We start from the raw sequence: 22,203 nt of genomic DNA, 5'->3' as shown, positions 1-22,203 counted from the left end.
ACAGCAAAAGAAACAACAGAGTAAAGAGACAGCGTACAGAATGAGAGAAAATATTTGCAAACTATTCATGAAATGAGACTAATATCCAGAATATATATATAAGGAACTCAACAGGAAAAAAAAATAGTTTTGTATCTGAATAGACACTTCTCAAAAGAAGACATACAAATGGCCGGCAGGTATGTTTTTTAAATGCTCAACATCACTAATCATCAGGGAGCTGCAAATCAAAACCACAATAAGCAATCATCTTACCCCAGTTAGAATGGCTGTTATGGAAAAGACACCAACAAATGCTGGTGAGGATGCAAGGAAAAGGAAACTATTATACACTGTTGGTGGGAATGTAAATTAGTACAGCCATTATGCAAAACAGTATGGAGGTTTCTCAAAAACCAAAAACTAGAACTACCATATGATACAGCAGTCCCACTGCTGGGTATTTATCCAAAGGAAAGGAAATCAGTATATCAAAGATAGATACCTACACCCCCATGTTTATTGCAGCACTATTTATAATAGCCAAGATACAGAATCAACCTTAAGTGTACATCAGCAGATGAATGGATAAAGAAAATGTGGTATATATACACAATGGAATTATATTCTGCCATATTTTTTATGAAAGTGAAATTCTGTCATTTGCAGCCACATGGATAGAATTGAGATCATTATGTTAAATGAAATAAGCCAGGCCCGGAAAGACAAATATCACATGTTCTTACTGATGTGGGAACTAAAAAAAGTTCATCTTTAGCCAGGAGTCGTGATGCACCCCTGTAGTCTCAGCTACATGGGAGGCTGAGGCAGGAGGATGGATTGAGTCCAGGAGATTGATTCCAGTCTGGGCAACACAGCAAGATGTCATGTCAAAAAAATAAATAAAAAGTAGAATGGTAGTTACTAGAGGCTGGGAAGGGTGTATGGGAAGGATTCCAGGAAGATATGAAGACAGGCTGGTTAATGGATATAGACATACAATTAGACGAAGTAAGTTCTAGTGTTTGATAGCATACAGGAGTGACTGTAGTTAACAACAATATATTACATATTTCAAAATAACTAGAAGAGAAGATTTGAAATGTTCTCGACACAAATGATGAATAATGTTCAGGCTGATGGACATCATAAGTACCTTGATTTTGTCATTACAGATTGTATGCATGTATGAAAATACCACATGTGCTCCATAAGTATGTACAAATATTATGTATCAATAAAAAGGGATCTGTAATTTATGAGTAATAAAATTTTTTAAAGAACATTTACCAGCCGGGCATGGTGGCTCACGCCTATATTCCCAGCACTTTGGGAGGCCAAGGCAGGCGGATCATGAGGTCAGGAGATCGAGACCATCCTGGCTAACACGGTGAAACCCCGTCTCTACTAAAAATACAAAAAAAATTAGCCGGGCTTGGAGGCTACTCGGGAGGCTGAGGCAGGAGAATGGCATGAACCTGGGAGGTGGAGCTTGTGGTGAGCTGAGATTGCGCCACTGTACTCCAGCCTGGGCAACTGAGCGAGACTCCATCTCAAAAAAAAAAAAAAATTTACCTTCTAAAAAGTAATTATATGAAAATTAAAAGTAGAATTTATTCCTTTTACCTTTCTATTCCTAGGTAATACATTGCATGCAACTGGATCCTGCAAGAATCATTTATCAGGAAATTCTCTTGCTGATACTTTATTTCGGTGGGAACAAGATGAAATACCAAGGTTAGTTAATGTTGTAAAGGAAATGAAAATTTTACATATATCCTAGTTGTGATCAGAAATCAGTGGTTACCATAATTAAATTTTAACCTTTTATTGTATTGGATCTTTTTAATCTATACACTTATCAAAAAAAAGCAATCCTTGACATTAGTGTGTTACAGGGAATAAACGATTTAAAAAACAGACCATGAAAATGTACTAGTTATTATCTAATTAACAGGAATACGAGGTAGATATCGTTATAGTTTTCTGCAGCATTCATCCTCATCATCTATTCTAATTTGATATCCTATAACTTGTCAAGTAAAAAAAATTACATTTATGATAAAATAGTAATTTAAAACAAAAATCTAAATATTTTTAATAAAAACGCCTAAAATTTATAAATATTAAATATGTAATAAAGTATTTTGACATGCTCTGTTTTTGAATAATATAATTTGTAATTTATTTGTTTCATTATTGATTAGATTTTTTTTGGAGGCAGTATATTCCAAATGCTTGGATTTTTCTATTTCAAAGCAACTATGTGTTTGCTTATGCAAATTTTTTACTCATACATTTTCTATCTACTGGTGCTAATTTTTAATTCTGAAAACTACTTCCCCTCCATAGGAACACCTCCTGTTCTGAATGTCTGAAGTAGTTTTGTATAAGGGCAAGTTGTAAATTTCTACTGTGAGATTATATTTTTTGAGGTTATTGTTTCCCTCCATTCTCTCAAATATGCTACTTCTGGACTATTCATCCTTGACATTTACGACATAATTATTTCAAATTACAAAACTTTTTTATATAAGAAAACTGTTGATCATAAACATTTTTAAATCTGATACTTCAATGTGTGTTAAATTGTACAAATGAAGAGGACAATTCACATTTTGTTGTTGTCGAGACAAGGTCTCACGCTGTTGCACAGACCAGAGTTCAGTGGCACAATCTCAGCTTACTACAACCGCTGCCTTCTGGGCTCAAGTGATCCTCCCACCTTAGCCTCCCAAGAATCTAGGACTACAGGTGTGCAACACCATGCCTGGCTAATTTTTAAAAATTTTTGTAGAGATGAGGTCTTACTATAATGCTCAGCCTCCCAAGTATCTGGGACTATAGGTGTGCAACACCATGCCTGACTAATTTAAAAAAAAATTTTGTAGAGATGTGGTCTCACTATGTTGCTCAGGCTGGCCTCCCAAGCCGAAGCTGGGATCACATTTATGAGCCACCAAGCCCAGCTGACAATCTACATTGAGAAATATTTTTTCTGAAAGGGAAAGGGATATATTATGATAGGTTGGCTAATATATTCCTTCTCTATCAATGGTGAAAAGATATGTGTGTTTGAATATCTAAATATATACTTGTGAGTACATATATACGTATATTATTTGAGTTGTAAAAATTCTGTGGTTTAACAAACTAACATGTAGTATTCCATCAAAATTTCCTTTAAAATAGACAGTGGAAAATGAGGTTTTGCTAACATGTTTTTCTTAAAACATTAAAAAGTGTTTCAAGGCCAGGGTGCAATGGCTCACACCTGTAATCCCAGCACTTTGGGAGGCCGAGGTGGGCAGATCACTTGAGGTCAGGAGTTCAAGACCAGCCTGGCCAACATGGTGAAACCCCTTCTCTACTAAAAATACAAAAATTAACTCTGCTTGATGTCACATGCTTGTAATCCCAGTTACTTGGGAGGCTGAGGCAGGAGAATTGCTTGAACCTGGGAGGTGGAGGTGGAGGTGAGCTGAGATCGCACCAGTGCACTCCAGCCTGGGTGATGGAGCGAGATTCCATCTCAAAAAAAAAAAAAAAACCGAAGTGTTTCAAATCAAAAGTTAATGAAATGTGTCATCACCCACTTTGTAGTAAAATTATGGATCTCCCCTTTTCCACTTGGTGTCCATTTTTGTACAAGGCCTAAATTTTGGAATGAGTAAACTAGGATCCACACTAGATGTTATCTCTTCATTCTGTTAAGTAGGGTCAATAATGGGTGTCTTCTTTATCTTCTCTTTTGGGGCACTGATGAAAAGCAAATGCTTTTGAGTCAAAGATCCTGACTGGGAAACAATCCTTTGTAGTTCTCATAAAAATTAATGACCTGGTGGTATCATTACTTTTCCTAGCTATGATCCCACTGTTGATCATTCATATAGTTTATCAGTTCTGTAGTTACAAAGAATTTTAAAGTATTCCCCATCTCAGCAGTAGTTGAGGGCAGGAAGAATGGTGAATATCGTTTGCCCATTTCTCAGTGTGCTCACCTTCCCTTATCTCTTATTGCATGTTCTCCCTCATTTTTTGAATACTGAAAAAGATGTCTCTAGGCAACTGATTTCATATGTGTATGGTTTTTTTATGCATTCCTCTGTGGTTTTTATATTATCCTATTGCATTCTGCCCTGGGTATAAAACCATATGCTAAAACGTTTTATATTCCTTTTATATAAAATATAATGAACCAAAATATGTAGAATATACTTCAAAAGGATCTAATAGGGTTGTCAGTATGTTTTGTATTTTTCTTATCCCATTTTTCATTATATATACATATAAAGTATCAATTTTGTTATGAATAATTGTGAATTAATATATCAGGTTTTCTGGGTACCAGCTAAACATAAGATAATTGTGTAAGTAAGAAAAATCTTAGAAAGTTTGCTCTCACACAATTATTATGTTTTTTTATATCCTTTAATTGCAGCTCTTTAATATTGGAAGGTGTTGAACCACAGAGTACATGTGAATTAGAAGTGGATGCTGTAGCTGCTGATATCTTAAATCGTCTGGACATTGAAGGTTCATACACAATTATTCTTAATATATGTTTTTATTTTTTAAAAGTAATGACCTGCCGGGTGTGGTGGCTCACACCTGTAATCCCAGCACTTTGGGAGGCCAAGGTAGGTGGATCATGAGGTCAGATCGAGACCATCCTGGCCAACGTGGTGAAACCCTGTCTCTACTAAAATACAAAATAAATTAGCTGAGCGTGGTGGCACACGTCTGTAGTCCCAGCTACTTGGGAGGCTGAGGCAGGGGAATCACTTGAGCCCAGGTGGCGGAGGTTGCAGTGGGCCAAGATCACACCACTGCACTCCAGCCTGGTGATAGAGCAAGACTCTGTCTCAAAAAAAAAAAAAAAAAAAAAAAAATTAATGACCAAAGTAGAACAGAAGAAGTAGGAAAGAAAACTTTACGAGGAAACTAAGATGTTATAGCAGGAGGATACAAAATGTTACGAAGATTGCTTCTATACTTCTGATGAGGTATTAATTTTTTGTTTATATTTTTGTCCAAATGACTATATTTGAATAGATAGATACTAAGTGTGACACTAAATAAAATTAGCTAATATAAAGCAATTTAATGTACTCTGCCTTTTAATTTCTTAATTTTCATATTATATATCAGCAAGGGGACTCTAAGGTTTATTGACTATCATCAGATGTTTGAATTGTATTCACTTGCTGGATTTTGGGAAACCACTAGGAAGAAAACATGGACACAGGAAGGGGAACATCACACTCCGGGGACTGTTGTGGGGTGGGGGGAGGGGGGAGGGGCAGCATTAGGAGATATACCTAATGCTAAATGACGAGTTAATGGGTGCAGCACACCAACATGTCACATAGATACATATGTAACAAACCTGCACATTGTGCACATGTACCCTAAAACTTAAAGTATAATAATAATAAAAAAAGGAGTAACATAGTAAGTGTAGGTTGGGATAATTTGTCCACTTTATTACACAAAATATGTGATTGGTTTTTTTAAAGGTAGTATTTATTAAAGACAAGTTTAGATTTTTTTAGGCATTTTTTACTTTGACCCTGTAGTATTAAAGTATTATTGTGATTACAGCTCAAATTGGTGGAAACCCTGGTCTACAGGCCATATGGGAAGATGAAAAGCAACGGCGAAGAAACAGAAATGAAACTTCTCAGATCAGCCAACCTGAGTCACAAGGTATAAACCTAATAGTGCTCTGATTATTCTTTTAAACCAAGTATTTTAATGGAAAAGTTTGTCATTGAGTTGTTCCTTTGACATTAGATTTTACTTTTCAAATGACCTTTATATTTTGTATGTATTTTTCTTGTCATTGCTATACAGCCACTATTTATCTTTATAACTGTCTCCAATTGTTGCTTATTATCTCTCTCTTTGTAAGAAGTTGACGTTTTTACTGTTCTTTGTTTTTAGTGTACCTTGTCCTCTTCCCTCACTTTTTTGTTTTCATTCTCTAGTATGTTCTAGCCCTCTGTATTTCCAAATGAGCTATAGAAAACTCACAGAAGATCATGAATCTCAACTTAGAAACACTGTTTAATACATTAAGCTTTGAAAATGTAACCATTGAAATGCTGCCCACAGTTTATTTTCTGAGTATGTCATATAAGCTTTCACTTTGTTCAGTATGTACAGCTCTAAAGAAATACTCATATTTATTACTAAATGGTGCCACATTCAAAAAGAATTTGAGGGAGTTCAGATGATACCGTGGATACAACAGAATTTTAAAAATAAAGGTAAAAGAATGAAAGACATCATTCAAAAGGCAGATACATTATTTCAAAATACAGCAGTAAGCCTGTATTGAAGTTCAGTTAAAATTGCTATATCTTAGGCACTAAAAATGTTTTGATAAACTTTGAGTGCCTTTTATACTTTTAAAAATAGAAATAAATTTTATAAGGGGAAAATTTTTAGCTTTAGGATACAATATATTTATAGGTAGAGAACAATTTTTCTGTTTTAGATTTAGATTATAATTATAGAACTTAATCTTGAACTGACTTAAGTGCCTAATTTTATAACTTTAGTAACAACCATTTCTCTTTTGTGTGATTCTATGGTAAAAACTACAGTTAGGTTGTATTATATATATCTAGAGAAAGATAGGAAATTGCCACCATTTTTAAAGCTACTTTAGGAGAAGGGAAAATATTTCATTCATTTGCCATTTACATTTTTTAATGCACTTTTAAAATTCAAAGATCACAGGTTTGTGCCAGCAACAGAAAGTGAAAAAAAATTTCAGAAGAGACTTCAGGAAATTCTCAAACAGAATGATTTCTCTGTGTAAGTGGTTATTTATTATAGATCTCAGAACTAATTTTATTCCTTTGTTATCTAGTCTGTTATAAAGGATATGTTTTTAATTAAGCAGAACGTTATCAGGATCTGTGGACTACAGCGATGGATCCCAGGAGTTCTCTGCCGAGTTAACATTGCACTCTGAGGTTCTGTCTCCTGAAATGCTTCAGTGTACACCAGCCAATATGGTAGAAGTTCACAAAGACAAAGAGTCAAGCAAAGGTAAGATTTTCTTTTCATGTATACAGAAACTACTAGAACAGATATATAGCACTGAGATGTTAATATTTGATTGAGTTTGCTAGGGATTTTTTTCCCTATGAAATAAATATTGTGGATATAGCAAAAATTTCTCCCATTCTGTCACCCTTTCTACATCTCTAAAGGTAAGCAGTATCCTGAAGTTAGTGCAAACTGTTACCATATATAATTTTATATTTTCTTATAATGTTTGCCCACCACATATACCATTGTTTTAAGTTTTAAATTTTACGTAAATGATGTTCTGCTTGGCATAGATGAAGCAGCTTGCTTTTTTCACTCAGCATTATATTTTTAAGCAGCTTGAAGTTTAATTTACATAACATAAAATTCAGTCATTTTAAGTGTATAATTCAATGATTTACAGTAAATTTACAAAGTGTGTGAACATCTCCACAATCCAGTTTTAGAATGTTTCCATCAGTCCACAGGATCCCTTGTGTCCATTTGCATTACGCTTATTTCCACCTCAAACCCCAAGTAACCACTAATAATACATGGGCCTTGTCTAGATACTGTATATTATGTAAGTGAAACCATACAATATATAGTCTTTTGTGTCTGGCTTCTTTTACTTAGCATAATACTTTCAAGGTTTATACATGCTGTAGTATCTATCAGTATGTATGGAGATACCACATTTTGTTAATCCATTTATCAGTTGATCAACATTTGAGTTGTTTTCACTTTTGGCTGGTAAGAATAGTGCTGCTGGCCAGGCGCAGTGGCTCAGGCCTGTAATCTCAGCAATTTGAGAGGCTGAAGCAGGCGGATCACCTGAGGTCAGGAGTTGGCAACCAGCCTGGCCAGCATGGTGAAACTCTGTCTCTACTAAAAATACAAAAATTAGCCGGGCGTGGTGGCGCATACCTGTAATCCCAGCTACTCAGGAGGCTGAGGCAGGAGAATGGCTTGAACCCGGGAGGCGGAGGTTGCAGTGAGCCAAGATCGCGCCACTGCACTCCAGCCTGGGCGACAGAGCAAAACTCCATCTCAAAAACAAACAAACAAAAAGTAGTGCTGCTATAAGCAGTAAAGCATAAATTTTAGGATAAATATCATAAAAAGAGTTGTAAAATGATATAAATAGTAAGAAACGAAACAGTTTAAGAATAAACTTCACTAAAAAGATTACCTCTGCCAAGCAAAAGAATTGCTAGGGCATGTGGTATATTTGTGTTTAATTTTTAAATAAACTCCCAAGCTGTTTTTAAAGTGACAGCAATGTTTTACTTTCTCACCAGCAATATATGAGAGTTTCTCTGGCTCTACATCCTCACTAACACTTGTTATTTTCTGTCTTTTTTTAATGTAGCCGTCCTAGTGTGTGAAATAGAATCCTACTGTGGTTTTAATTTTCATTACCCTCATTACTACTGATGTTGAGCATCTTTTATGTCAACATTATAACGTTGAAATTTATCCTTGTTCATTCATTTTAGCTGCTGATGACTGCTCCATTTTAAGACTAAACAACAATGTTAGCTATTTCTCTACAAGTATTAGATGGTCTTTACTTTTGCACTTAGTGCTATATCTGTCTCCTTACGGCTATGTGCAGGAGCTTCTCTACCGAACACATGTAGAAGAGTGAGTTGCTGAATGTTAGGGTGTATGCATTGCACTCCACCTAGATAGCATCTGTTCTAACAGTTTTTCTATAATGCTTATACATGGTTAGTAAACAAGACAATAATAAAAGTTTTACTCAGAAGTCACATTGTATCATACGCAATTTTACTAGGCAAGCGAAGCCTCAACATTTGATAGCATCAAATAATAAGGATAAAATAATAGATGTAAAATATTTGCTGCTCTGATTCTTTGAAATAGTGTCTCTGCATTTTAATCTGCATTTCCTAATTACTAACGAATTTGAGCATCTTTAAAGGCCATTTGGGTTTCTCTGTTTGTGAATTACGTTTTTTGCTCATTTTCTATTGAGTCATTTGTCTTTTTTTATTTGTAGGAGTTCTTCATATTTTCTAGATATTAAGTCTTTATCAGTTATACTTATTGTAGAGATGTTTTCTCTCCATCTAGGCTTGTCTTGTAAAAATCTTCAAAAAAAATGTTAACTTCTTTTCCCCCCATTTAAAAAAAAAATTATCCTTGGAGTTTTACATGTCTTCAGTTTTAATGTCAAGTTTACCAATATTCCTTTATGGTTTAGTTTTGGTATGTGATTTATGAGACCTTCCCTACCCTGATGTAATGAAAATTTTCTCTTAAGTGTTCATTTTAAGGCTTACGTGTGCTTACAATTTGGTTTTTCACATTTAGGTCTTTAATGCATTTGAAATTTTACATTTTACTTTTAAATTTTTTTTAATTTTTGTGGGTACATAGTAGACATATATATTTATGGGGTACATGAGAGATTTTTATACAGGCATACAATGTAATAATCACATCAGGATAAATGGGGTATCCATAACCTCAAGCGTTTATTTCTTTGTGTTACAAACATTCCAATTATACTTTTAGTTATTTTTTAATGTACAATAGATTATTGTTGACTGTAGTCACCCTGTTGTGCTATCAAATACTGGATCTTATTCCTTCTATTTTTTTGTACTCATTAACCATCCCCACTTCCCCACCCCACCCTACTACCCTTCCTAGCTTCTGGTAACCATCATTCTACTCTCTTATCTCCATGAGTTCCATTGTTTTAATTATTAATTAGCCCCCACAAGTGGGAACATGCAAAGTTTGTCTTTCTGTGCCTGGCCTATTTCACATAACATGATGTCCTCCACTTCCATCCATGTTGTTGCAAATGGCATGATCTTATTCTTTTTATGGCTGAGTAGTACTCCATTGTGTAAATGTACCACATTTTCTTTATCCATTCATCTGTTGATGGACACTTAGATTGCTTCCAAATCTTGGCTGTTGTGAATAGGACTGTGATAAACATGGGAGTGCATATATCTCAACTTGACATACCAATTTTATTTCCTTTGGATAAATACCGAGTAGAGAGGTTGCTGGATTATGTGGTAGTTCTATCTTTAGTTTATTAAGGAACCTTCATACTGTTCTCCATAGTGGCTATACTAATTTACATTTCTACCAACAGTGTACGGGAGTTCCCTTTTCTCCACATCATTGCCAGCATTCATTATTGCCTGTCTTTTGGATAAAAGCCATTTTTACTAGGGTGAGATGATTTCTCATTGTAATTTTGATTTGCATTTATCTGATGATCAGTGATGCTAAGCATCTTTTCACCTGTCTGCCATTTGTATATCTTCTTTTGAGAAATGTCTGTTCAGATCTTTTCCCCATTTTTTAATTGAATTATTAGATTTTTTACTATTGAGTTATATATATTTTGGTTATTAATCCCTTGTCAGATGGATAGTTTGCAGATATTTCCTCCCATTCTCTGGGTTGTCTCTTCACTTTGTTGATTGTTTCCTTTGCTGTGCAGAAGTTTTGTATAATAACTTGATATGATCCCATTTGTCTACTTTTGCTTTGATTGCCTGTGCTTTGGGGATATTTCCCAAAAAATCTTTGCTCAGACCAATATTCTAGAGAGTTTCCCCAATGTTTTCTTTTAGTATTTTCATAGTTTGAGTCTTAGATTTAAGTCTTTAATTCATTTTGATTTAATTTCTGAATATGGTGAGAGATCAGGGTCTAGTTTCATTCTTCTACATGTAGATATCCAACGTTTTCTCTGCACCATTTATTGAAGAAATTATTCTTTCCCCCAAGGTATGTTCTTGGCACCTTCATCGAAAACAAGTTCACTGTAGTTGTGGATTTATTTCAGAGTTCTCTATTCCATTGGTCTGTGTGCCTGTTTTTATGCCAGTATCATGCCATTTTGATTACTATAGCTCTGTAGTATAATTTGAAGTCAGGTAATGTGACCTCCAGTTTTGTTCTTTTTGCTCAGAGTAGCTTTGGTTATTCGGGATCTTTTGTGGTTCCATATAAATTTTAGGATTTTTTTTTTCTATTTCTGTGAAGAATATCATTGGTATTTTGATAGGGATTGCATTGAATCTGTAGATTGCTCTGGGTAGGCATGGACATTTTATCAGTATTGATTCTTCCAATCCATGAACGTGGAATATCTTTTCCATTTTTTGGTGTCCTCTTCAATTTCTTGCATCAATGTTTTATAGTTTTCATTGTAGGGATGTTTCACTTACTTGGTTAAGTTTATTCCTAGGTATCTTATTTGTAGCTATTGTAAATGGGATTACTTTCTTGATTTCTTATTCAGATTGTTCACTGTTGGCATATAGAAATGCTGCTGATTTTCGTATGTTGATTTTGTATCCTGCAACTTCGCTGAATTTGTATTTTGGTGGAGTCTGTAGGTTTTTCCTAATGTAAGATCATAGCATCAGCAGATAAGGATAATTCGACTTCTTCCTTTCCAATTTGGATGCACTTTATTTATTCCTTTCTTTTGTCTGATTACTCTAACTAGGACTTCTAGTACTGTGTTGAATAACAGTGGTGAAACTAGGCATCCTTGTCTTGTTCCAGATCTTAGAGAACGGGCTTTCGATCTTTCCCAGTGCTGTGAATGCACTGGGTCACACCTGAAGTCAGCATGTCCCTGGGTCTCACCCGAGGCCTGCAGCAAGTACTGCCTGAGTGTCACTTGCGTTTACTCAAGGCCAAAGGGCTCTTTAGTGAGCAAGTGATGAACCCTGCCAGGTCTGAGTCCTTCTCTTCAAGGCAGCAGGTTCCCGTCTGGCCCAGGGTGTGTTTAGAGATGTCATCCAGGAGTTAGGGCCTGGAATATGTGTGTCACGACTCTACCTCCTCTACTGTGGCTGAGCTGGTATCCAAGTTGCAAGATAAAGTTCTCTTCACTCTTCCCTCTCCTGACCTCTTGTGGAATGATAGAGTCTTCTGGAGCTGCGAGTTGTGCTGCCTGGGACTGTGCAGGGTGGGCGAGGGGGGTGACACAAGTAATTCTTTGGCTGCCCCAGCTACTCTCTCACCAGGTGTGTGTACCCCAAGTCTACTGGCTCTGAGCCCAGCACAGCACTGAGACTTGCCCAAGAATTGCAGTCCTTGTGGATAAGACTTCCTTTCAAGTTTATTTAGGATCCCTAAGTGCTTTAGCCCATAGTAGTAAGGCTGGCTGCAACTCAGGTTCTGGACTGCTGGGATGGGCAGTTTCTCTCTGGCTGGGGCTGATCAAATCCTCTCCTCATGGGTGCTGGCTAAATTCTATTCTATGTCGCTTTCCACTGTGACAGGGTAGCACTGAGTTCCAATGCAAAGCAAAGTCCCATATTCACTCTGTTCTGTCTCTCCTAAGCACAGATTTCTCTCTCCCTGCCCCAAGACCACTGCCTGAGAGGTGGGAGGTGCTATCAGCAATTCACGACTGTCTTTTCTACCCTCTTCGCTGCCTTTCCTTGATATGTTGTTAAAACCAAGTACTGTGATTGCTCTCCTGATTTTTTATTCTAATGAAGGTGCTTTCTTGTGTGGGTAGTTCAGTTTGGTGTTCCTGCAGGGGACGGCAATTGCTGGAGGGTTCTATATGGCCACATAGACTAATATTTTTTGATATCATAAAAATGTAATGAAGTGATATATAATTGAAAGCTTTCTGAAAAATATTAACGTAAAATTAATTTTTTAATTGCTTAACCATTTCTTTGTATTTTTATAGCACTTAAAAACTATTTCTGCCCAGTTATGACAATGAAATGGGAAACCACAACTACAGTTCACAAATAGGCATGAAAAACCAACACACACCCCGTTAGGAATTATACTAAGCTCTTTATTTTTTATGCATTCAAAAGAGAGTCCAATACACACGTGTCAAATAATGAGCACTGTCAATTTTTTTTTCTTAGAAGAGTTCAAAAACATTTATTCTAAATTTGTTGTTTTTGAACCATAGAGAATAAAGAATTTTAGTATTCAGATAAGATAGTTTATCTTTCCTTTTCACTTTATATATTTGAATATGCAGTGATTTTTATCAGAGTAATATAACTATACATATTAAGTAGGATTAAAGAGGTTATAAATATTTGGTGATTTATAGATTCAGTGTTTGTTTTGATAAATCCATGTGACTGGTTAAATGTTTCTGTGGCTTTTTATTATGTTTTTATTTGGCATGCATCATTAACATTTTGAAATTTAAAATAGGTTTATATGGTAATGCTTCCAAATTTACACAAATTCTAAATGATAAATTTTGGATTTAGGCTATTGCTTTAATTTTTTTTTTATTCTTTGTCAAATTAAGGTCACACTAGACACAAAGTAGAAGAAGCACTTATTAATGAAGAAGCAATTTTGAACCTCATGGAAAATAGTCAGACTTTTCAGCCTTTGACCCAAAGACTGAGTGAGTCACCTGTTTTCAGTAAGTAACAGTGCTACCATAAATATTCAGTATTGTAATTCAGAGAAAATGTGTGTTGTGAAGAGGTATTTTTTTTATTGACTTGAAGAGGTAAATGTTGCATGTTCAGTAAACACTCTACTGAATATGAAAATGAAACCTTGCACTAAATCAAGTAGCTTTGCCTTTTTTCTATACAGCTTAAAAAAATTTGTGAAAGAAAATAGTTTCTTTAACTGTACTTTGATTCACAGAAAAACGTATTACTTAAGAAGGAAAATGCATTTATTTTGAATTAATATTTTGCAAAGTTCAGTACATTACTAAAACACCATAAGTGGTTCTTTCTTGGTGAGTATCACAAATTCACTGGAGGAAACACAGGTGGCTAAGGCCGTGGTCCCAGCCTCCTCATCTCGCTGGCCAGGGCTGCGCTCAACCAGTCCTTCCGTGGCCTCCCCTGAGTGGCATCTCAGACTTCCTGCAGCCACTGCCAGCCTTCCCTGGCAAGGCCTCCCAACTAGGGGCTGACAGTGCTGAGCTGTACCCACGGCCAAGACCCTGTGCAGTCCCAGGCAGCCCTGGCTGGAGCACACAACAATGTTATTTTAATAATGTCCCTAAATTACTCTAATGCAGGTGGTCCAAGGATCAACTTTGATAGGAGAGCTACCTCAACACCTGAGCCTTTGTACCAACTGTATTCTTTCAGCCTGTGCCAGTATCTAGGATGTTGTTATTTTATTCTAAGTGATCTGAATTGTTGGATTATTAAGAAAACAGGCCGGACGCGGTGGCTGACGTCTGTAATCCCAGCACTTTGGGAGGCCGAGGCAGGCAGATCACGAGGTCAGGAGATCAAGACCATCCTGGCTAACACGGTGAAACCCCATCTCTGCTAAAAATACAAAAAATTAGCCAGGCATGGTGGCGGGCACCTGTAGTCCCAGCTACTCGGGAGGCTGAGGCAGGAGAATGGCGTAAACCCAGGAGGCGGAGCTTGCAGTGAGCCTAGATCATGCCACTGCACTCCAACTCCAGCCTGGGCAAGAGAGCAAGACTCCGTGTCAAAAAAAAAAAAAAAGAAAACTTAAGTTATTTGTTGGTGATTATTGTACTTGTTTTATAGTGGACAGTAGTCCTGATGAGGCTCTGGTACATCTTCTTGCTGGTTTGGAAAGTGATGGATATCAGGGGGAAAGAAATAGGATGCCATCACCGTGTCACTCCTTTGGAAATAATAAATATCACCAAAATAGTGATGATGAAGAAAATGAACCACAGATTGAAAAAGAGGAAATGGAGCTTAGTTTGGTGATGTCCCAGAGATGGGACAGCAATATTGAAGAACATTGTGCCAGAAAGAGGTAATTTTTTAGTTATTTCAGTTGTTTTATTAACTTTTATCATTACTGTCCTTCAATCAGAAATTATTTATTACTATTGTTCATGATATAAAATACCTTATGAACTAAATTGTTGTTTTAAAATACCCTTTTAGTGATCTGTTTTTCATATGGCATATACTCCATATTCCAAGCAAAATAAAGTTTTGCTACATTTTAAAAGATTAACCTAACTTTTAGAAGTTATCCATTTATATACACAGTATTAACATATGTGAGTGATAAATGGGGCAAAATTGAAGTGCCTTCTTCTCTTAGAACTTAAGAAAAAGAATGCCGTGTGATAGTTGAGCTGTTGAGTATCAGAACAACATTGTATAGAGTCAGCCTGAAGACAGGGTATGGCTTTGGGCTCTGATTAGACTAAGGGAACTAAGATTAAAAACAAATAAATAAAAGACTAAGAAGCAAACACTGGTGTTGTGGTTCGTTTCTCAAAATAAATGAATAAGTTGGTGGTGTGGTTTTCTAAATCAGTCTCTGTGAACTTGATTGGTTTGAGTCTGCCCTTTAGTTATATGCTCTGTGTACAGAAAAATCTAGGCCTATGAGCCTGAAAGACTGAGTATGCCTCTCCTTTAAACTTCTATAGGCTGGATTAGAACTTTTTTAGTCTGTATTTGAAATTTTCAACCCAAAGCCATCACTGAAAAGTGAAACAGGTTAATCCATAAATTCAGTGTTTACATGTATATGATGAAAGTTTTTATTGTTCTACTTAATAAATCAGATATAGAAATCTCCAGATGTGATGTTAAATTCTTTCCTCTAACATTGTCACTGCTGTAGTAATAGGCGTAGTCAATCCTATGATTAAATTTATGCTTGTATGTTCAGTAGCTGAACCAATTTGGTGAAAACCATGCCAGTTTAACCTTGGGAAAACAAACCTAAACATTTTGTACACATATATTAGAGAGAGATTGAATAGTAGAAGCATGGTGTCTAGAAAAGGGTTTAGTTAATTCTACTCTTTATATTGGATATTCTGTGCTGAGTACCATATTTTAAGAATACTGAAAAAGGAAAGGGAAAGAAGAGGAAGAAAACTAGAAGGATCTGTGAGCATTGTCACTTTTGAAGAACTTTTGGAGAATGTTTGATCTAATTAGAATTACAAGATGAATGAGAAATGACTTTATGTATTTTAAAGATTATCATGTGGAAAATGACATCAACCTGCTCTGTATAGCTACAGAGAGCAAAATAGGAATCATGTATGGAAGTTGAAAGAGTTTGTGTATTACAAGAAGACAACTATTAATAATTAAAGCCATTAACAATGGAAAGATTGCCCTGTGAGACAGCAAGCCCCTTATATAGATTATGTAAAAACAGAGATTGTGTCAGGTTTGTTAAAAATTGGGTTTTTGCATTGGGTAGAAAGTTGGACTAGACCTCCGATACCTCTTTCAGCTCTTAAGGGAGTGATTTTTTGATAAATTGTGATTTGGAAAAGCTTAATGGAAAAACAGTTCCAGTATAATAAGTATAATAAAATAATAATAATTTCAAATTGTTGAGATTAGTGAAAGAAAAAATTGGGTATGGATAGGAAAAAAGTTTGCCCATTCAATTAAAAGGGAAAGCATCAAGTTAATATCAATATGAGATGAAACTTAGAGACTGGACTTCACTGTCCATCTGAATTTCTCAGTAACCCTTTGTAGTTACTGTCAGATTGACTGAACACCTTTACTGCTTCCTATTACCCTCTCTCTTCTTCAGTATTTTCTCTTCAGCCCTGACCTCAATGCCCCTTCACTCATCTTTTTATTCTTGTTTCTTCCAATTCAGAATGCAGGAATTGTGGTGTATTTTAGCTCACATGAAAGGGATTATAAAGTCTAATTATAATAACTCTTTGTAAGTTGCTATAGTAAGACATGTTAATAAAGCAAAGTAAATATGCTTTTCTAGAAGTTACAATTTTCAGATTTTTTGTATTGTTTTACTGTAGAGTAACTTAGATACATTATTATAGTTAACTTAGATACATTGTTATAGAGTTAACTTAGATACATTATTTGCATCTGAGATGGTCTTTTCTAATGATCATGCTCACCAGTGAATTTTAATGTTCTCCAGATCACTGTGCAGAAATACCCACAGAAGTTCAACTGAAGATGATGACTCATCTTCAGAAGAAGAAATGGAATGGAGTGATAACAGTTTGCTTCTAGCCAATCTTTCTATACCTCAGTTAGATGGAACTGCAGATGAAAATAGTGGTAAGTAAACAAGTCTACTGTGAGAAATTGGTTATTTAGGATCTAAAAATATATTTGATTTTGAGGCTAGGCGCTCTGGCTCACACCTGTAATCCCAGCATTCTGGGAGTCCAAGGTGAGAGGATCACTTGAATTCAGGAATTCAAGACCAGCCTAGGCAACATAGTGGGACCCTGTCTCTAAAAAACTAAAAAAATTAGCCCAGCATAGTGATGCATGCCTGTAGTCCCAGCTACTCAGAAGGCTGAGGTGGGAGGCTTACTTGAGCCCAAGAGTTTGAGGCTGCAGTGAGCTGTGATTGCTCCATGGCATTCCAGCCTAGGCAACAGAGCAAGACTCTGCCCTCCAAAAAAAATAATAAATAAATATGATTTTGAAGCTTTAATCATACTTTCTATTGATTTTGAAACTGTAATCATACTTTCTATATAATTGGCTAAGTGAGGCTATAGTGATGTTTTGTCCTTCAGGATTTTTTTTCTTTTGAAAGAATTAGATACATTATTTGTTTCTCATTTCTAAAAGGATATAACATTTGTTGATCACTGATTTCAAGCTTTGAAAACTTTGTTTGTTGTGCAAGTAGAATAATAAACTAAAAAATATGTTCAGTTTATTTGAAGTGATAATGTAAAGCATATTATTTTATGAACATTTTTAAAGTGACAGTATTTTTCCCTTATGCCCCAAAGGAACTAAATAGTAATATAATCTATTTCTGATCAATGGAATATGTGTTAAAATAATGACTAGTAATTGTAACTAACTATATTTAGATTGAGTCATTAATGATAAGCATTACCTTTTTGTTAAGATAACCAAACTTAATTTTATGTAATTTTTTCATAATGATAGCATTAATATCTTGGTGTGGGAAAATGTCTTAAAAATTAAAAGAGTAAAATGAAATAAACTGTTTTTCTCTCCTCATTTCAGACAATCCATTGAACAATGAAAATTCTAGAACCCACTCTTCCGTAATTGCAACAAGCAAGCTATCAGTTAAACCCTCCATCTTTCACAAAGATGCTGCTACATTAGAACCCTCATCTTCTGCTAAGATTACCTTTCAGTGTAAACACACAAGTGCCCTTTCTTCCCATGTTTTGAACAAGGAAGATTTAATTGAAGACCTTTCACAGACAAACAAAAATATAGAAAAAGGTCTAGATAATTCAGTCACTTCTTTTACAAATGAAAGCACTTACTCTATGAAATACCCTGGATCTTTAAGCAGTACTGTTCATTCAGAAAATTCTCATAAAGAGAATAGTAAGAAAGAGATCCTCCCAGTATCTTCCTGTGAAAGTAGTATTTTTGATTACGAAGAAGATATTCCATCTGTTACAAGACAAGTACCAAGTAGAAAATATACAAACATTAGAAAAATCGAAAAGGATTCCCCTTTTATACATATGCACCGTCACCCTAACGAGAATACATTGGGCAAAAATTCTTTCAACTTTTCTGACTTAAATCATTCAAAAAATAAAGTATCCTCTGAAGGAAATGAAAAAGGAAACAGCACAGCTCTGAGTAGTTTATTCCCTTCATCATTTACTGAAAATTGTGAATTGCTATCATGCTCAGGGGAGAATAGAACTATGGTGCATTCTCTTAATAGCACTGCTGATGAAAGTGGACTAAATAAACTTAAAATTAGGTATGAAGAATTTCAAGAACATAAAACAGAAAAGCCAAGCCTCAGCCAGCAAGCAGCACACTATATGTTTTTTCCCAGTGTTGTTCTTTCTAACTGTCTTACTAGACCACAGAAACTATCTCCTGTCACATATAAATTACAACCTGGCAATAAACCATCCCGGTTAAAATTGAATAAAAGGAAACTTGCAGGTCATCAGGAGACTTCTACCAAAAGTAGTGAGACTGGATCCACAAAAGATAATTTTATACAAAATAATCCTTGTAATAGTAATCCTGAGAAGGATAATGCATTGGCTAGCGATTTAACTAAAACCACTCGTGGAGCTTTTGAAAATAAAACACCCACAGATGGTTTTATAGACTGTCACTTTGGAGATGGAACGTTAGAAACTGAGCAGTCCTTTGGACTATATGGAAATAAATACACACTTAGAGCCAAACGCAAGGTAAATTATGAGACTGAAGATAGTGAGTCAAGTTTTGTAACACACAACTCAAAAATTAGTCTACCTCATCCCATGGAAATTGGTGAAAGTTTAGATGGAACTCTCAAATCTCGAAAACGAAGAAAAATGTCTAAAAAGTTGCCCCCTGTCATCATAAAGTATATTATTATTAATAGATTTAGAGGGAGAAAAAATATGCTTGTGAAACTAGCTAAAATAGACTCTAAAGAAAAACAAGTAATATTAACAGAAGAAAAAATGGAACTATATAAAAAGCTTGCACCTTTGAAGGACTTTTGGCCAAAAGTTCCTGACTCCCCTGCAACCAAATATCCCATTTATCCACTAACACCAAAGAAAAGTCACAGAAGAAAGTCAAAACATAAATCTGCTAAGAAAAAAACTGGTAAGCAACAAAGGACAAATAATGAAAATATTAGAAGAACTTTGTCTTTCAGGAAAAAACGGTCACATGCTATTCTTTCTCCTCCCTCACCATCTTACAATGCTGAAACCGAAGATTGTGACTTGAATTATAGTGATGTTATGTCTAAACTAGGTTTTCTTTCTGAGAGAAGCACAAGTCCCATAAATTCTTCTCCACCTCGCTGCTGGTCTCCAACAGATCCAAGAGCTGAAGAAATCATGGCTGCTGCAGAAAAAGAGGCAATGCTTTTTAAGGGTCCTAATGTATATAAGAAGACCGTTAATTCTCGTATAGGAAAAAACAGTCGCGCAAGAGGACAGGTTAAGAAATCAAAAGCAAAGCTTGCTAATCCCTCTGTAGTTACTAAGAAAAGGAACAAACGAAATCAGACAAATAAACTAGTAGATGATGGAAAAAAGAAACCAAGAGCAAAACAAAAAACAAATGAGAAAGGTACATCGAGAAAGCATATAACACTTAAGGATGAAAAAATAAAATCTCAGTCTGGTGCTGAAGTTAAGTTTGTACTGAAACACCAGAATGTGTCTGAATTTGCTAGTAGTTCTGGAGGCTCTCAACTACTTTTTAAACAGAAAGATATGCCACTAATGGGCTCTGCTGTAGATCATCCCCTACCCACTGGAATTAATGCACAACAGACGTTATCTGGCTGCTTTTCTTTCTTAGAAAGCAAGAAGTCTGTAGATTTGCAGACATTCCCCAGTTCGCAAGATGATTTGCATCCATCAGTTGTTTGTAATTCTATAGGACCTGGAATCTCAAAAATTAATGTTCAAAGGCCTCATAATCAAAGTGCTATGTTTACTCTAAAGGAATCAATGTTAATTCAAAAAAATATATTTGACCTTTCCAACCATTTATCTCAGGTAGCACAGAATACACAGATATCTTCGGGTACGTCCTCAAAGATAGAAGATAATGCAAATAATATACAAAGAAACTATTTGTCATCAATTGGAAAGTTAAGTGAATATCGCAATTCCCTAGAATCAAAGCTGGACCAAGCATATACCCCTAATTTTTTGCGTTGCAAAGACAGTCAGCAGCAGATTGTGTGCATAGCGGAACAGTCAAAGCACAGTGAAACTTGTTCTCCGGGAAATACAGCTTCAGAGGAAAGCCAAATGCCTAATAATTGCTTTGTAACTTCCTTGAGAAGTCCAATCAAACAAATAGCATGGGAGCAAAAGCAAAGGGGCTTTATTTTAGATATGTCAAATTTTAAACCTGAAAGAGTAAAACAGAGGTCATTATCAGAAGCAATTTCACAAACCAAAGCACTTACTCAGTGTAAAAATCGAAATGTGTCAACACCTTCAGCATTTGGTGAAGGACAGTCTGGACTGGCAGTTCTAAAAGAATTGTTACAAAAAAGACAGCAGAAAGCACAAAATGCAAATGTTACACAAGACCCATTATCTAATAAACATCAACCAAATAAAAATATTTCTGGTTCCCTTGAACATAACAAAGCAAATAAACGGACACGATCGGTAACATCCCAAAGAAAACCTCGAACTCCCAGAAGTACAAAACAAAAAGAAAAAATCCCCAAACTTCTCAAAGTAGACTCTTTAAATTTACAAAACTCTAGCCAGTTGGATAACTCCATATCAGATGATAGTCCCATCTTTTCTTCAGATCCAGGTTTTGAAAGTTGTTATTCACTTGAAGATAGTTTATCTCCTGAACATAATTATAATTTTGATATTAACACAATAGGTCAGACTGGATTTTGTAGCTTTTATTCTGGAAGTCAGTTTGTCCCAGCCGATCAGAATTTGCCTCAGAAGTTCCTAAGTGATGCTGTTCAGGATCTTTTTCCAGGACAAGCTATAGAAAAAAATGAGTTTTTAAGTCATGACAACCAGAAATGTGATGAAGACAAGCATCATACCACAGACTCAGCCTCATGGATTAGATCTGGTACTTTAAGTCCTGAAATTTTTGAGAAATCATCCATAGATAGCAATGAGAATCATCGCCACAACCAATGGAAAAATAGCTTTCATCCTCTAACAACTCGGTCTAACTCAATAATGGATTCTTTCTGTGTTCAGCAGGCAGAAGACTGTCTAAATGAAAAATCTAGATTGAATAGGAGTTCAGTAAGCAAAGAAGTGTTTCTTAGCCTCCCACAGCCAAACAATTCAGACTGGATTCAAGGTCACACCAGAAAAGAAATGGGACAGTCTCTTGACTCATCCAATACCTCTTTTACTGCAATACTCTCCTCCCCTGATGGTGAACTTGTGGACATGGCCTGTGAAGATTTAGAACTGTATGTTTCAAGAAACAATGATATGTTGACACCAACTCCTGATAGTTCACCAAGATCTACTAGTTCTCCTTCACAGTCTAAAAATGGCAGCTTCACCCCTCGAACTGCTAACATTGTGAAACCACTTATGTCCCCCCCAAGCAGGGAAGAAATTATGGCAACTTTGTTGGATCATGACCTTTCAGAGACTATTTACCAGGAACCATTTTGCAGTAATCCTTCTGATGTACCAGAAAAGCCCAGGTAATCAGTTATTTTTTCCCTTGGGTCACTCTGAACTATTATGATATATAA

General features: G+C 35.7%; 1 protein-coding gene across 6 annotated transcripts in view; it reads left to right on the top strand.

The window, feature by feature from the left end:
• Positions 1–22,203, top strand: part of REV3L (REV3 like, DNA directed polymerase zeta catalytic subunit) — a 186,639-nt gene that overhangs the window by 91,520 nt on the left and 72,916 nt on the right. For 5 of the 6 annotated variants that reach the window (XM_032156758.2, XM_032156806.2, XM_058435485.1 and 2 more), the window contains 9 exons: positions 1,620–1,716; positions 4,421–4,515; positions 5,584–5,688; positions 6,720–6,804; positions 6,890–7,041; positions 13,334–13,453; positions 14,562–14,799; positions 16,927–17,069; positions 18,006–22,152. In XM_032156758.2, coding sequence (XP_032012649.1) covers positions 1,620–1,716; positions 4,421–4,515; positions 5,584–5,688; positions 6,720–6,804; positions 6,890–7,041; positions 13,334–13,453; positions 14,562–14,799; positions 16,927–17,069; positions 18,006–22,152 — 5,182 coding nt within the window. The remainder of the gene's footprint in view (positions 1–1,619; positions 1,717–4,420; positions 4,516–5,583; positions 5,689–6,719; positions 6,805–6,889; positions 7,042–13,333; positions 13,454–14,561; positions 14,800–16,926; positions 17,070–18,005; positions 22,153–22,203) is intronic. The other variant, XM_032156767.2, reaches the window with a different exon arrangement.

Source organism: Hylobates moloch, unplaced genomic scaffold (assembly GCF_009828535.3).
Source record: "Hylobates moloch isolate HMO894 unplaced genomic scaffold, HMol_V3 SCAFFOLD_2, whole genome shotgun sequence".
In the NCBI taxonomy this organism is placed as follows: domain Eukaryota; kingdom Metazoa; phylum Chordata; class Mammalia; order Primates; family Hylobatidae; genus Hylobates; species Hylobates moloch.
The sequence above is the reverse complement of the archived record's forward strand: the minus strand, read 5'-3'. Positions and strand labels throughout refer to the sequence as shown.